Source organism: Micromesistius poutassou (genome assembly GCF_964030765.1).
Source record: "Micromesistius poutassou genome assembly, chromosome: 24".
NCBI classification, from domain to species: domain Eukaryota; kingdom Metazoa; phylum Chordata; class Actinopteri; order Gadiformes; family Gadidae; genus Micromesistius; species Micromesistius poutassou.
In genome coordinates, this window is record NC_140294.1 from 643,941 (window position 1) to 658,305 (window position 14,365).

General features: G+C 45.7%; 2 protein-coding genes across 2 annotated transcripts in view; both read left to right on the forward strand.

The window, feature by feature from the left end:
- The first annotated feature begins 245 nt into the window (after positions 1–245).
- On the forward strand, positions 246–9,675 carry stradb (STE20 related adaptor beta). Its single transcript, XM_084487841.1, has 12 exons — positions 246–450; positions 1,283–1,350; positions 2,263–2,343; positions 3,893–3,992; positions 4,342–4,463; positions 4,796–4,904; positions 5,386–5,509; positions 5,981–6,152; positions 6,632–6,736; positions 7,124–7,434; positions 7,699–7,741; positions 8,219–9,675. The coding sequence occupies exons 2-12, from the start codon at positions 1,339–1,341 to the stop codon at positions 8,381–8,383; spliced, it is 1,344 nt and encodes a 447-aa protein (XP_084343967.1). The 5' UTR covers positions 246–450; positions 1,283–1,338; the 3' UTR covers positions 8,384–9,675.
- Positions 9,676–12,020: 2,345 nt separating this feature from the next.
- The window catches only part of nbeal1 (neurobeachin-like 1), a gene marked incomplete at its 5' end in the record, with an annotated part of 29,811 nt that continues 27,466 nt past the window's right edge, over positions 12,021–14,365 (forward strand). Inside the window, one exon of the mRNA XM_084487932.1 lies at positions 12,021–12,071. Coding sequence (XP_084344058.1) covers positions 12,021–12,071 — 51 coding nt within the window. The remainder of the gene's footprint in view (positions 12,072–14,365) is intronic.

Genomic DNA, 14,365 nt, shown 5'->3' on the forward strand with positions numbered 1-14,365 from the left:
CAATGTTAACGGTGCATGCGGCTCCTGCCCATTCCGTAGCTCAAACAATAGAGGACCGCGGCGGGACCGTACTCTCACACAGTGAGGGCTATGCTAATGAGGTCTCCGCGTCGTCGACAGTGTTGCCAGATAGGGCCAGATTTCGCTGCAGCCATTGTTGCCGGAATGGGCGGGAAATACGACCCAATCTGGCAACGCCAGTCATCGACGTAGCACACAAAACCCCGTGACGTGCGTATGGTGCGCCTGTAGTCTATCAAATTAAAAGTCTCGCTAGCCTTTTGCGCTTTGCCCTCTTGACTTTCTCGGGGTGTCTTGCTAAACAAATGTATGAGTTGAACATGACACTTTGTTATTCGCTCAGATGAGGTAGAATGTGGGATTTAAACGAGACGACGTTGTACTGAGGGCTTTTCTGGTTGCGTTTGAGGCGTCACCGAGCAGAGCAAGGTACGAATGTAGTGGGCGATATTAGGAACATGAGTTTTGAAACACTAACACATATGTTTTGCTGGTCTGTGGCGTCGCATGAACTTGGGGAATTACCATTGGGTAATCTATTAATAAACACATGGACGATTAACCTGTTTGATGGGCTCTTGAAGTCTATTCTATCACTTTCGGGTCCAGGTAAACATTAACGTGCACTCGCTACGTCTCATTAAAGAGACATACATGGATACAGATTGGATCGTTTAGAAGGGCAGATGTGGTCTCTGTCCACTGAACGTAACACTGTGTCCTTTTTCTGAATCTAATGATTTCAAAGACATGTTGGCTGAAAAAATACTGAACAGCTGGACATTGGACGTTGGACATCAATGTATAACACTAGATGCTATACAAAAACAACAACATATATATATATATACAAATTATATATATACAAATTATTTAATTGTGGACCGCCATCAACTCACATATGTATTCAAACATGGAAGAAGGGACACTTTGGTATAAGACCTATGACGTTGTCATGTCGTCACTGAAATAAGGCGCTTTTGGGTGCCGATGACGTGGGACGGCGCTGCAGGCAGGTGGGCTGCTGTTGGCGCGCTGCGAGACGGGCAGAGGGCAAAGCCCGCTCCAGGGTATAACAGGCTGGGTGGGACGCAGCTCCTCGTGAGGTGGTGCTGATGCTGTGGTGGGGGGATGCACACACACACACACACACACACACACACACACACACACACACACACACACACACCCACACCCGCGAGGTCTCATATTACATCGACCGTACACACTGCTCACTCTCTCTGTCTCCATCCTCTTGCAGCCGATGAGCGAATATATGCCCACCTCGTCCCGTATTTCCATCGCCGAAGGGACTCCATGTCTTTCTTGGTAAGGACAAATAATCCGCACGTGTTTAGTGTGTATGTGTGTGTGCGTGTGTTGTTGTGGTCCGTTGCCTTAAAAGCTGATATCAACAATAATACGTAGTATGGGTGGTGTAGCCAGCGGCGGATCATCAATGTCACGATATGCCTGCTGTTGCATAATATTATGTCTCCATTCCTATTCTAGTCTATGTTGTATTTTTATTTTAATATATTCATAAAGGATCGATGGTCGATCATGAGCCCGTCTCTGCATGGGGCTATAGTCGATAAGAGGACACCCAGTAGGACCATGTTTTGTTTATGTGTGTCATAATTGCGCCTTTTTAGTGTCCACTCTGTCAGCTATAACACGCTGTGTACTTAGGAGGGGTCCAGTCTCTGTGCTCATGGTCCATGTTTTCCAATTCCTTAAAAAAAAATCAGATCAAATTTTTTGTTTTGTTGTTGGGTCATATTTGTTGTTACTATCTACTATCTATAATATTAAACAAGAAACAATCTTGTATTTGCATCACAGGGTTTAGCTCAAATTGTGTCTTTCTTTAGCGGCTGCATTCATTCATTCATTCATTCATTCATAAATGTACTTCAAAAGTCATCAACCAATCCATTCATAAAAGCCTAGGCATTTCATTCATTGACAAACCTTTTTTTCTGAAAGATCATCACACTGCAACAGCAATATCGTCACAATATCAACAGACACACTTAATCTCTAAAACAACCCTTTTTATATTGGACTTGGCTGATGGTTGTATCGCCCAACCAGTGGTCTCCCTTCCTCCTCCTTTCACCTCACCACCCCCCCCTCACCCTATCCAGCTCAGCCCCATCTCATGTCCCTCTACCTTGGGAGCATGTCTGACATCTCCTTCCTCCTTCCCTCCTCCCTCCTCCCTCACCCCTCCCTCAGGACTGTTCCTGTATCTCCCACACTGCGGTCCAGTCTGTATCCATAGAGGAACGCTATGAGGACTCCAGCCACCAGTTCCTGGTCAGTAAAGCCACCGGCGTCCTGTGTTGGTACTTAACGGGGGCTTTTGTTTTTTATGGCTACATAAAATAAAAGCCGGGGGGGCTTTTATTTTATGTTTTATTTTTTTCTCCCATGTGCTTTCTTCTGCTTCTCTAGCCTTTTTAATTCAGCTTCCAGTCATTTGAAGCAGAGATATTTTCTATAATTAAATATTGCTAAGTGGAGCAGAAACCTTTCAGGGGAAGAATAGGTGGATTTTATTTAAATTTAATGGGAACACTTTACAAAAAGGTTTACATTAATCAGCAATTAATTCAAATTTGTAAATGTATGCCTATGTAATAGGCATTTTTTTAATCACATTAGCATAGGGGTAAGGCTTAAGGTTGGGATTGGTGTTGGATGAATATTAAATAATATATTAATTGATACCATAGCTAGCATGAACACTATAGTTAACATGAAATACATTATTACATTTTTACTGTTAAGTAACTGTTAGTTACTTGTCATTAGCTAAATTAGCTAATTCATAGCTAATTAATGTATCCTTATTTTAAAGTGTTACCTATCCATGAAATGATAAGATGAAAAAAGAAGAGTTATATATAGGCCTACGTTATATAAGTTACATACCAACACATAAGTTATATTCATAATTCATTATATGACTTATAATTATAAATACATCTATAGCCTACATGTTTATAAATACAATACATAAATAAATACATTAAATATCATTGGTGGATGCTGTGTGAGTGCATACATTATCAGCATGCCAGGCCATGCCAATCAATCAAGCATAGACCGGTTTAAAAAAATAAAAAAGCTTTCAATGAGAACTTCTCATCATGACCCATAGATATATAGACTGTCAATATATATATCTATGATCATCACCCATCACACCCCCCTTTCTACTATACTCCGCCTGAAAACATTCATCCCTCCACCACCTCTACCTCAGCTCAGAGTCACAGTGCCACCCGGTGGCAGTCACTGTCCTTGTCACCCGCTTCGACTCTTTCCATTCATGCCTGCTGCTCCTCACAACAATGGCGATGCTATGAGGTTGTAGCAGCAGACGCTTCAAAAGCGACTTCCAGTGGATTCAGATACAGGCTATTAAGCAGCAGGTTAGGGGTCAGGGCCTCTTGCTCGTGGATGTCTACTGGTGCGGCTGCGTACGTGGGGGGGGGGTGATTGAACCCGGTTCCTTTCAGCTGGGAGTTCCCATAGCACTTCTAGAGCAAGTAGATATACAGGAAGAAAAATGTTTTACCGATTTTGATGGGAGTTGACAAGACTTCTGTGTGCGTGTTTATGTGTGTCAATGTGTTTGTGTACACGTGCATACACAATCAATCATGTAATCAATTATTAACCATGTCATAAATCATCTACTACATATATCAACTACTCCAGTCTTATTGCGTCTCTTACTCGTGTGGTCACTGTGCCTGCAGTGTACAAAATGTGCACGTTTCACACGGTTGATCACATGTAAAGTTGGAAACCTCAACTGACATTTTTTCTGTGTCGCTGTTCCTTACGGCCACGCCAGAGCTCTGCCGTCTCCGACTGCACTCTGCCAGGGACGCTTGGTGATGACATCACAGGGCTGTCGCCAGAACCGGGCCACTACCAGCTACTGGCAGAGCTGGGTGAGCGTCAACCTGGAATTAAAGTATCAACGCTTGTTGCTAGCCAAGAATTATTATTATTCTTTTTATTTTTATATGTATATATATTTCTTGATATATTTTTATATATACTGTAAATATTGCGTGATTTTTTGGACGCACAAGTATATCTTGTCAGACTAAACACACAATAAACTATATCAAATAAACTATAATACAAATAATAATCACATTAATGGGCTGTACTTTGTTTTAATCATTAGATACAGTATGTGTCAATATATTTGAATATATATAAAAAATATATTGAATATATAATATTCTGAATAATATGGATTCATAGATTTCCTGGTATTTTTTGTCCCCCAAGGCAGAGGCTTCAATAACATGAGCCAGGTGAACATGGCGCGCCATACGCCCTCCGGCCAGCTGGTGGCGATCAAGCACACCAACCTAGACGAGTGTACCGAGGAGGAGCTCCTGCAGCTGTCAGTGAGTGCGATGTCATTCCTTCCTCATTGGCGCTGCTTTGCCGACCTCTGTTACTCCATTCACAAGAGAAGCGCTATGGGTTTGGGTTGGATTAATTTTGTTCTGCCCCCTAGTGGTGCGAAATAAATGAATGCCACTTTAACGTGGCATAAAACATACCATTCTTGGCCACAAAGATTGTGGTTAAAATAACTTTGAAACCCTGAATTCCAGACCTGCGATTTTCATCGTCAATGGCAACGATTGTCCTCGTCAGCGTGTTTAGCAGCAGCATGTGCGAGGACGCTCCACTGCCACTCAGTACCGTCTCCGTAACGTCTTTGTGTCGTCAGAATGAGGTGCTGCTGTCCCGGCTGTTCCGTCACCCCAACCTGCTCACCTCGCGCCTGGTCTTCAGCTCCTGCTGCCAGCTCTGGATCCTAACACCGCTCATGTCCTACGGTCAGACACCCCCCCCCCCCCCCTCTCTCACATTCACCCCCTCTCCCCCTCTCTCAGGCCCACCCCTCCATCACCACCACCACCAAATAAAACCACAGCAATGAGCATCCGCGTTCTGCCTTACACACTAACACCCTTCAGGGTCAGAGGTAGTCACCCAATTTTCCATGTTTTCATCTCCTAGAATTATCTTTACTGCCCCATTGTGGCGAAGATATTTTGTTGTAGCTCAAATTAGTGTTTATAAACGGTGAAGTTTCCCTTGAACATTGGTACCTATCAATGTTCTTGATGTTCTTGAAGTCTTTGTTAGTTTGACGTTGTTCCATCATTTATTAATTAATTAATTGATTAGTTGATTCATTTAATTATTCATGTTATATTTTCCCCATCTGGGAGAATGCTCTGTGTGCGCTGTGTGACCATGGTCACCATTCTCCGCCTGTTTCTCTCTGTCCCTCCCTCTCTCTCTCTCTCCTAGGCTCGGCGGACGCCTTGCTGAGGTCCTACTTCCCGGACGGCATGAGCGAGTCCCTGATGGCGTACCTGCTGCACGGCGTGCTGAAGGCCCTGGAGTACCTCCACCAGATGGGATACGTCCACAGGTGGGCGGGCCGGAGGGGCTGGGTGGAGATGGAGGAAGTGCGGCGCTGCACAACTGGCCGACAGTTGGACCTTTCTAGTGTCAATAATCTGATCACCAAACATCTGATTTTACATTTTTGAGGGATTACGCGATGGTTTGTTTATATCTACCATATACTTTATACCTATATCTTGGTATAAACTTTAAAGTGAGAACATGTTAGCTGTCAATCCTCTCTTCTGTTTTCAATCTCCTTACCTTGAACACTCCTCTCTTTTCGATCTCTCTCTCTCTCTCTACATCTCTCTCTCTCTCTCTTTCTCTCTCTCTACATCTCTCTCTCTCTCTCTACATCTCTCTCTCTCTCGCTCTCTCTCTCTCTCTCTCTCTCTCTCTCTCTCTCTCTCTCTCTTCCTCTCTTTCTCTCTCTACACCTCTCCCCACCTCTCTCTCTCTCTCTCTCTCTCTCTCTCTCTCTCCTCACCCCCAGGGGGCTGAAGGCCAGCCACATCCTCCTGTCGGGGGACGGCCGCGTCTACCTGTCGGGGCTGCACAGCGTGTACAGCATGATGCGGGACGGCCGGAGGGCCCGGGCCGTCTTCGACATGCCGCACCACAGCCCCGCCCTGCTGCCCTGGCTGAGCCCCGAGCTCCTGCGACAGGTCAGAGCCGCTTCAGCGGCCTCCTCCCTCCGTTATAATATCAATTCATCTCAACACATAGGCCCGGCCTACAGGACAGAGCAGTTTATATGTTGACTGCTTCCAATGTTGTGTTGGTCATACTACAGTATAGAATGATGTATTGCTTGTTACGTGAATAATACAGAACATAAGGACATTTAAAATGCATGATACATGTTGAATGAGTTAAATAATGTGCTGTTGGCGGGCTATATTCTGAACGCCCGGCCTAGCGTCCAACGCTTGGCTGGACGCTAGTCAAGTGTATATGTTGCGTGTCAAACATGGCAACAACAGAAGGTTAAGAAACCTCCACAGTGCTACATTGCACATAACAAGATTGTTGCTTGTATGAAATGTAATTAAGTGCTCAAATAAAATTACAGAAATCACACTCTCACTCACTCACTCTCTCTGTCCCCCCCCCCCCCCCCTCCATACCTCCATGGTTCTGCCAGGACCTCCACGGCTACGGGGTGAAGTCAGACATCTACAGCCTGGGCATCGTGGCCTGTGAGCTGGTCAGTGGCAGGGTGCCCTTCCAGGACATGCCTCCCACACAGGTACCCCACTATACCCGTCCGTCCACCCAACTAATCAGGGATGGGACCAGGGAGGGTTTGGGGGGCCTCTTGCTCAAAGTTGCCTACAGGTGGGCTTTGGACATTTGGAGTCAAACCCAGTACCTTTTGAACACCATCATGCTATCCTGCAACTTTTCAATTTTGAAAGAGTCGGTCGCAAGTTAAAATGGAGTGGAGGAGCTGGCCTGGTTTATTTGTTATTGTTCTGAGCCGTTGGTGGTATGATCCAGTGGTGGTGGTGGTATGATCCAGTGGTGGTGGTGGTATGATCCAGTGGTGGTGGTGTTGTGATCCAGTGGTGGTGGTGGTGATGGTATGATCCAGTGGTGATGGTGGTATGATCCAGTGGTGTTGCCCTTGCTCCAGATGCTGCTCCAGAAGCTGCATGGCTCCCACTGCTGCCTGCTGGACGTGGCCCCCTTCCCCCTGGGCAAGCTGGGCGGGCTGACGGTGTCCCGCTCCGGGATGGACTCGGGCATCGGCGAGAGCGTGGCCACGGGAAGCCTCAAGCACAGCGCCTCCGCCCCGGGCCCCGGCACCGCCCCTGCCACTGGCCACACCCCCCTCACCGTCACCACGCCAACCACCGACCGGCCCCAGAGCCCCGGCCCAAAGAACCACTCGGCCACCCTGCACAGCCTGGTGCAGCAGTGTCTGCAGCAGCAGCCCGAACAGAGGTAGGGAGCTGAGCTGACATGGTTCAAGAACTTGATTGACACATGAGCACGACCAATCACGGACCTTCTGACAGTAACAGCACTTTTAAAAACACAGACCTGTGGTTAAAGAACCGGGATTTCAAATGTGATTTATAAACAATTGCTCGGCGCTGTATGAAATGATTCTCCTCATTGGGCCCCACTGGATTCAACTATTATGAGCAGAACAATATTTCACCATGGTGTCTATAAACCTCTGTTTGCCCCTTGTGTGTTTTACAGACCGTCTGCATCCACGTTGCTGACCCATGCCTTCTTCAAGCAGGTGGGTTGCTCCATGACACCAAATATCAAACTAACTAGTGTTGCCTGTTTGCTAGAATGTATTTACCAGAGGCTTTGTTTTTGTTTATTCACGTGCCATTTATTTGAATTCTACAACCTAGTTCTTCATGGATCACAGATACTGCAGTACTAAATGCTAGCTGTTCACTAATTCACACACACAACCCTTTATCCCAATGACACAAATCCAAGGGCCAGTACTTAAAAGATAACTAATGTGCACACCACAGAAAGAGAAAGAGAGAAAAAGAAGCTGATTAGTTTCTTGATTAAAGTATTGATTTTAGTATTGACAATAGAATACCAGCTGTGGAGAACCCAGGTCACGAAGCCAAAGATTACAAGGGTAACTACGGTTGCACCAGTGGAAAGACTGACAAAGCTCAAGGTTTTTATCTGTGCGTTGACTCGGCCGTGTGTTTCTTGTGTGTCGTTTGCGGGCGGGGGGCGACAACAGGTGAAGAGACACACCAGGGACACCTTCCTCAACCTCATGTACCCGGCGGTGCCCCTGGGCAGCCCCCAGGACTCCCCCGTCTCCTGCCCCCCGACGCCGGCCTGCCACGCCGCCCCCACGTCGCCCCTCGCCACCGACCTCCAGGGGGCCTGGGACTTCTCTTGAAAACACCGCCATTACCCCCCCCCCCACGTCCACTACAACCACTCTCCAGCCCCCCTCCCCACCCTCCCCCCTTCCCCCCCCCCCCCCCACACAACCCCACCCACGTCACTCCACCCCACTCTCCTAACTAAAGACAAAGACAATCAAAACTGAACCATGGAATGGCAAAAGTTCTACTTTTGTGCTATTCTTCTTTCATTTAGTTCCACCTCAGCAGACCGCCAAACCCCAGCCAAACCACTCTGAGCCTTTGTTGTTGTTGTTGTTGTTTTAAATCGTTTTTTGTATTATTTTTTCATATAGATAAATATATATTTACTTATTTTGAAGCAAAAACTGAGTAGGGGACAGGTGTCTGTGAGACAGCCGGAGTCCTATAGTGCTACTGTGAGAAAACATGAATAAGGCAGTGTGTTCAAAGAGGCAGCGATTACTAATGAATAATTCACCAGTAAGACCCGCCTACTATCATTGACTGGCAGAGGAGCAGGCCAATCGCTGAAACAGGTGACGCTCATGCTCTGTGGTTCAAAACAACACTAATTACCTTTTAGGTGTTCTGTTTTTAAACTGGTGTGTGATTGGTGGTTGATGACAGGGCATGATCAGTGGGTATACATGCCAGAGGAAGTGGATGATAACTGACTTATTTTGAAAATGAGGGTAACCTCAAACACATGCATACATCTCCAAATAGTTTTTGAACAAAATATTTAGAAAAATCGTGTCTTCCAGATCAGACAAACTTCTCGGATTATACAATTCAATTTGAGGATTTTCCATGGAATATATATTCTACATGTTATTGATACTACAATAGTTGACATCTGACTGAAAACATGACCACTATATCCAAACGTCATTTAAACTAGTTCTCAACAAATTGCATGAAGTTCCAACCCTCTGTCCAAAAAGGAATTGCACCCAGGGGGTACGGGTCGAAGCGCAAGACTGGTTTCGCACAAACGCGCATGTCGTAACACATGAGCAATAGAACACGTCGGACGCATCCACTTATCGTACAGTAGAAACCGTTTTTTAATTCAACTGTGACAACCGCCCGCCCTCTCATCCCCCCCCCCCCCCCCGCTCCCTTCTCCTCAAATCGCCTATGACCTCGGACCTAATACCGAATATCTTAACCTCTCGCGCTGTGAAGTACCCAACACTGCCTCTGTGTATGTTAAAAGCAGTAGCTATACCTCGACGGTTCTTAAGTACAGTGGTCTCCCCCTTAACTGTGATTGAGTGCGAGAGCCGTGCTAGGGATGTGTACGGTACACACGTCCGTTCAGCTGTGTTTAAGACTTTTTATGAATGTGAATAATAAAAGAATATCGGTAGCTGATTTAAGCGGTGCCTGTTGTTGCATATTTTTGATTGAATGGCATAGTTTGTTGCATTGGAAGAAAGTGTGTGTGTGTGTGTGTGTGTGTGTGTGTGTGTGTGTGTGTGTGTGTGTGTGTGTGTGTGTGTGTGTGTGTGTGTGTGTGTGTGTGTGTGTGTGTGTGTGTGTGGGAGAGATCTTATTCACACACAAAATGCTAATTTCAAGACATTTTCAGTGGAACCTTTACATAACATACTAGACTTTATGGAAACGCCTTACTCCCAATTATTACCCTCATTTATTTATATATAACAACACTTTCATACACTTTTTACATGGAAATAAACCTAAAGTCAGGACATGAAGAGCAATACATCTTGCTTGTTGGGGCCTGATCTATAATGGACAGTAGACTAGATCCTCCCACAACCACTTGTATATATATATACTGTATATATATATATATATATATATATATATATACAGTAATTATGCTACCAATTCCTCTCAGTCTCGCTTATAGGTCGTTTTGTATAAATGTGTCATCTTAATGACATAATGAATGTAAATCTAGTGAGCCTGTCAGCCAGAAGAGGCTGCTGGGGTGGGGATGCTGCTGGTTTAGCACTGCTCCTCTAGAGTGCACTGCAGCATTCAATAAAACGTAACCTTGCTCGACGGTCTTCCAAACCAAGCCCCGCCCTTAGGGACGCAAGAGCTCCACATCGACAACGTAAAACTAATTGACTGTCGTAAACAAAAACACAGGATAACGAGCGTGGAGAATATTTAACGAATTGTCATTTTTGGATGATGAATTCATTATCCAGATGCAAAAAAAAGCATTAGATGCATTATGCACATCCCCCGTAAACTTTCGATAAACAAGGAATGCAGTTTTTTAATTTTGAAGAAACCAGCGTGCGTTACGTTTCCAGTTCACAATATTTACAACATTAAAAGTTCTTCAGTTGGACGTTTAATGCTCTTATTTTTTTCTATATTAATATAGGTATAATTATGTTATATATATAAATATATATATATATACATTCATATTATAATAATAATAATTATTATTATCAATGATATGTTTTTCTTCCAAAAAACACTGAACAGGTTATTGATGTTGGTCGACAAAATCAGAACCAAAAAGCCAACGCTGTAACAATTGTCTTCAGTGAATTTAAACGTAACTGTTAATAGAGTTAAAAAAAAAAAAAAAAAAAAAACACGCCGCGTACAGGGCTTTTAATTTGAAAGAAAACCGGATAAGGTTTTCGGTGACGTTCCGTGGATTCCTACATTGTTGCAAGAAGTATCGCGACGTCAACGTGACAGTTGTTATTTCCTCGCGCCCAGGTGAGCTTGTTTTATTCACTATTACGGGATGTTACATGTCTCCCTTGACACACACACGTACGCGGTCAGGTTTGCGTGTGTTTTACGTGCTGTTGACTCGGGAGGAGTGAGAACAAGGTACACAGTGGCGTTTATGTCACATGAGTAGGAGGAGGAGGCGATTCAAGGGGAGGTTGCAGGAAGGGGGGTGGGGGGGGGGTAAATGGGATTCGCTTTTTGACAGCTTTTCAGACCGAGGGTCGCCTGCTTCTTGCTCTAAATAGCCCAAGAGCGGCGTTTCGTCCATGCATAATTAACCTGTATCCCCCTACGAAGCCATTCCCAGCGGTGTGTATGTGGAGCCAGAGGCGGCATCTACGTCCCAGTGGCGGTGCGGGGCGGGGTGGGGTGGGATGGGGAGGGGGGGGGGGGGGGGGCGGGGTGATCTGTCAAGGGCTGTTAAGTTAGCCATTGTGTAGGATAGTTAACAGTGTGGGCGACAATCTCATACCACTTCTTCTTCATCATTCACTCACTCACTGTATGTGTGTGTATTGTTTTTGCTCCACAGCCCGGAGGCACACAAGCCGAGCCTGTCCGGAGGAGTAGCCCCCCCACTGACGTGGAAGACCTTCAGCCTGGTCCCGCGGGAGCGAAGAGAACTCCCGCTGTGGAGACTTGGGTCCTGACCGGCTCCTCCAGGACAAACATGGAATAATCTTTTGGGAGTTTTTTTCATTTTTTTGATCTCGCCCCGTTTCCTACAAGCACACAGCCGTCCGGTGTTCTCGTTCCTTGTTTTAAAAAAATTACGCTTCCCATTTAGTTTGGAGAAGGATGGACAGATGTCCATTATATTGTTGTGAGCTGTGACGCCCCGAGGGGGGGCATTGGGAGGTGTAGCGTGGAGTACAACATGGAAAACCGGGAGAAGTGAGCTCTGTGTTTTGATCGACGGGCTCCACCATGGCGTCCGAGGAGCGGCTGTACGAGGTGTGGATGCTCTACTGCAATAAGGTAAGTGTGTGTGTGTGTGTGTGTGTGTGTGTGTGTGTGTGTGTGTGTGTGTGTGTGTGTGTGTGTGTGTGTGTGTGTGTGTGTGAGAGACCCCTCAAAATGTCATGCTCCTCCAGGAACTCACCACCACAACAACGCAACTCGCTACGTACCTAGCCAAGGACATGTTATGTGTAAACAAGATCATATAAAGGACATGTCGAACCCTTATCTGTTTAGTAGCAGTATAATATGGTGTCAATATTTGTTGACAGCAAGGTCTGCGTGATGGGTTAAGAGTTAGCATGTTGAAGGTTAAGACGCTATGTATAAAGTCAACATGCTTGTATGACTAGCAATACGTCATCATATAGTGGGCAGGAGGTTGTTTGACTCACTCCCAGACTAAAGGTTCCTGGTTCAAAACCCAGACGTCCACAAAGGCAACCTGCAGGCATCCTTGAGGAAGATCTAAGCTAGTCTGCCTAACCCCTACCTGTTTCTTAATGACCTGCCTCTGTATTCTGTAAGAGAGGAAATTAGAAAAAGAATTGCTTGAATGACTAAATAGTATAATAGCATAACTGGGGGAGCCTGGGACAAGTGGGAGTTGGGTTTGTGTTTAGTAATAGGTTTATAATGCATAAGGAACATTGGATGGCTGCGGCGAAGGCAGTCTTGAGTTTTGAGGATGCATGAATGATGAATGAGTAAAGGGACCATGGAGAAAGAGGGTTAGGCGGCCCCTTTTTTTTTGCCCGGACTCCCTTGCGGGGACAGGTTTAATTTGCTTGGCGTTTAATGGCACCCGCGTACCGTCCAATCAAAAGCCGCCGGGGCTGAGCTGCCCGCTCCTTCTCACGTGAGACCGGCTAATCCCTCCGCACTCGCACACACACACACACACACACACACACACACACACACACACACACACACACACACACACACACACACACACAGACACACACACACACACACACACACACACACACACACACACACACACACACACACACAGACACACACACACACACACACACACACACACACACACACACATATACACACGTACTCATGGACCCCTTGTAAGTACTTGCATGCCACCGAAGCAGTTTTGTAAACCTTTTTGTTTTATTATCTTTTTTTTAAAGAAACAATGATAACTTATATGGTTCAGATGACCAAGTACTACAACCCCCCCCCCCCCCCAACCCCTCCCTCCCCAGTTATACCTGTCTAGTAACTTATCACAACACAAACATTGGCGGCCATACTGTGCTTTTTACTTTTCTAATGCTTTCTGTGGTCTTCATGGTCTGGACGGTGCCGACCTGCAGGAACGTGGTGATGAATACGATTTGGCGCGACATTTCCCTCGAACAGAACGTTGTCACAGATGCATCACTGTAGGAACCACAGAGGTGTCACTCATGACACCCATTCTGGGTGTGCTCCTTGTAGGCCACAGGGCACGGGTGGCAGACTAGTTAACTAGTTAAGATCGGTCTACTACCCGTGCATTGGTACACGCAAGGAGCAGACCCATACTTAGTGTCATGAGGGTTAGTCCTACCGTGGTGCTTCTGGGAAATGGGTAATTTCCTTGCGACATGGTTAGTAGTACTCTAGTATTTTCTTTTAACAGTGTGGCATGAACACACAACATGCATCCAAGTGAGTTAAAGAGCAACCAACACACACACACACACTCCCCTGCCGTGCCGTGGCAGCAGTAGTGTCAGTGTGTGTCAGTGTTTACACTGAGCAATAGGCTGTCATGTCGCGTTGAGAATGAGATCGCCTCTGCTTGGATGGACACAGATGGGCCTGTAAAAGTCAACGAGAGAGAGAGAGACACGGCGGGGGACTTTTAGGGGTATTGTTGGGTATCTTTGCGGGAGTTTCTTTTTAGAATGTGTGTGTGTGTTGCAGAAGAGGGTGGGCGGGGGGGGGGGTGAATCCCGACATAAGACATTCCCAGACTGTGAATGTCTTATGTCTGTGAGTGTTTATGCTAGATATATTATATTATATATATATATATATCTATATATCTATATATATATATCTCCAGTGCTGTTCATCTATCCCATAATAAGAGACTGTGTTTTGAATGGTTGGTTACACCCCTCACACATTTGTTTCCGATACATTTGCAATAGAGATGTGACTGGCAGCAACATTGTTCCCGTAGAATGTTTTCCTGGCTGCTACTGTGAACCTTTTTTCTCTGTGTTTATTTTCTTATGTACTTGTGTGAGTGACTCAGTTTCCCAGAAATAAACCTACAGTACATCACAGCCTTTTGGACA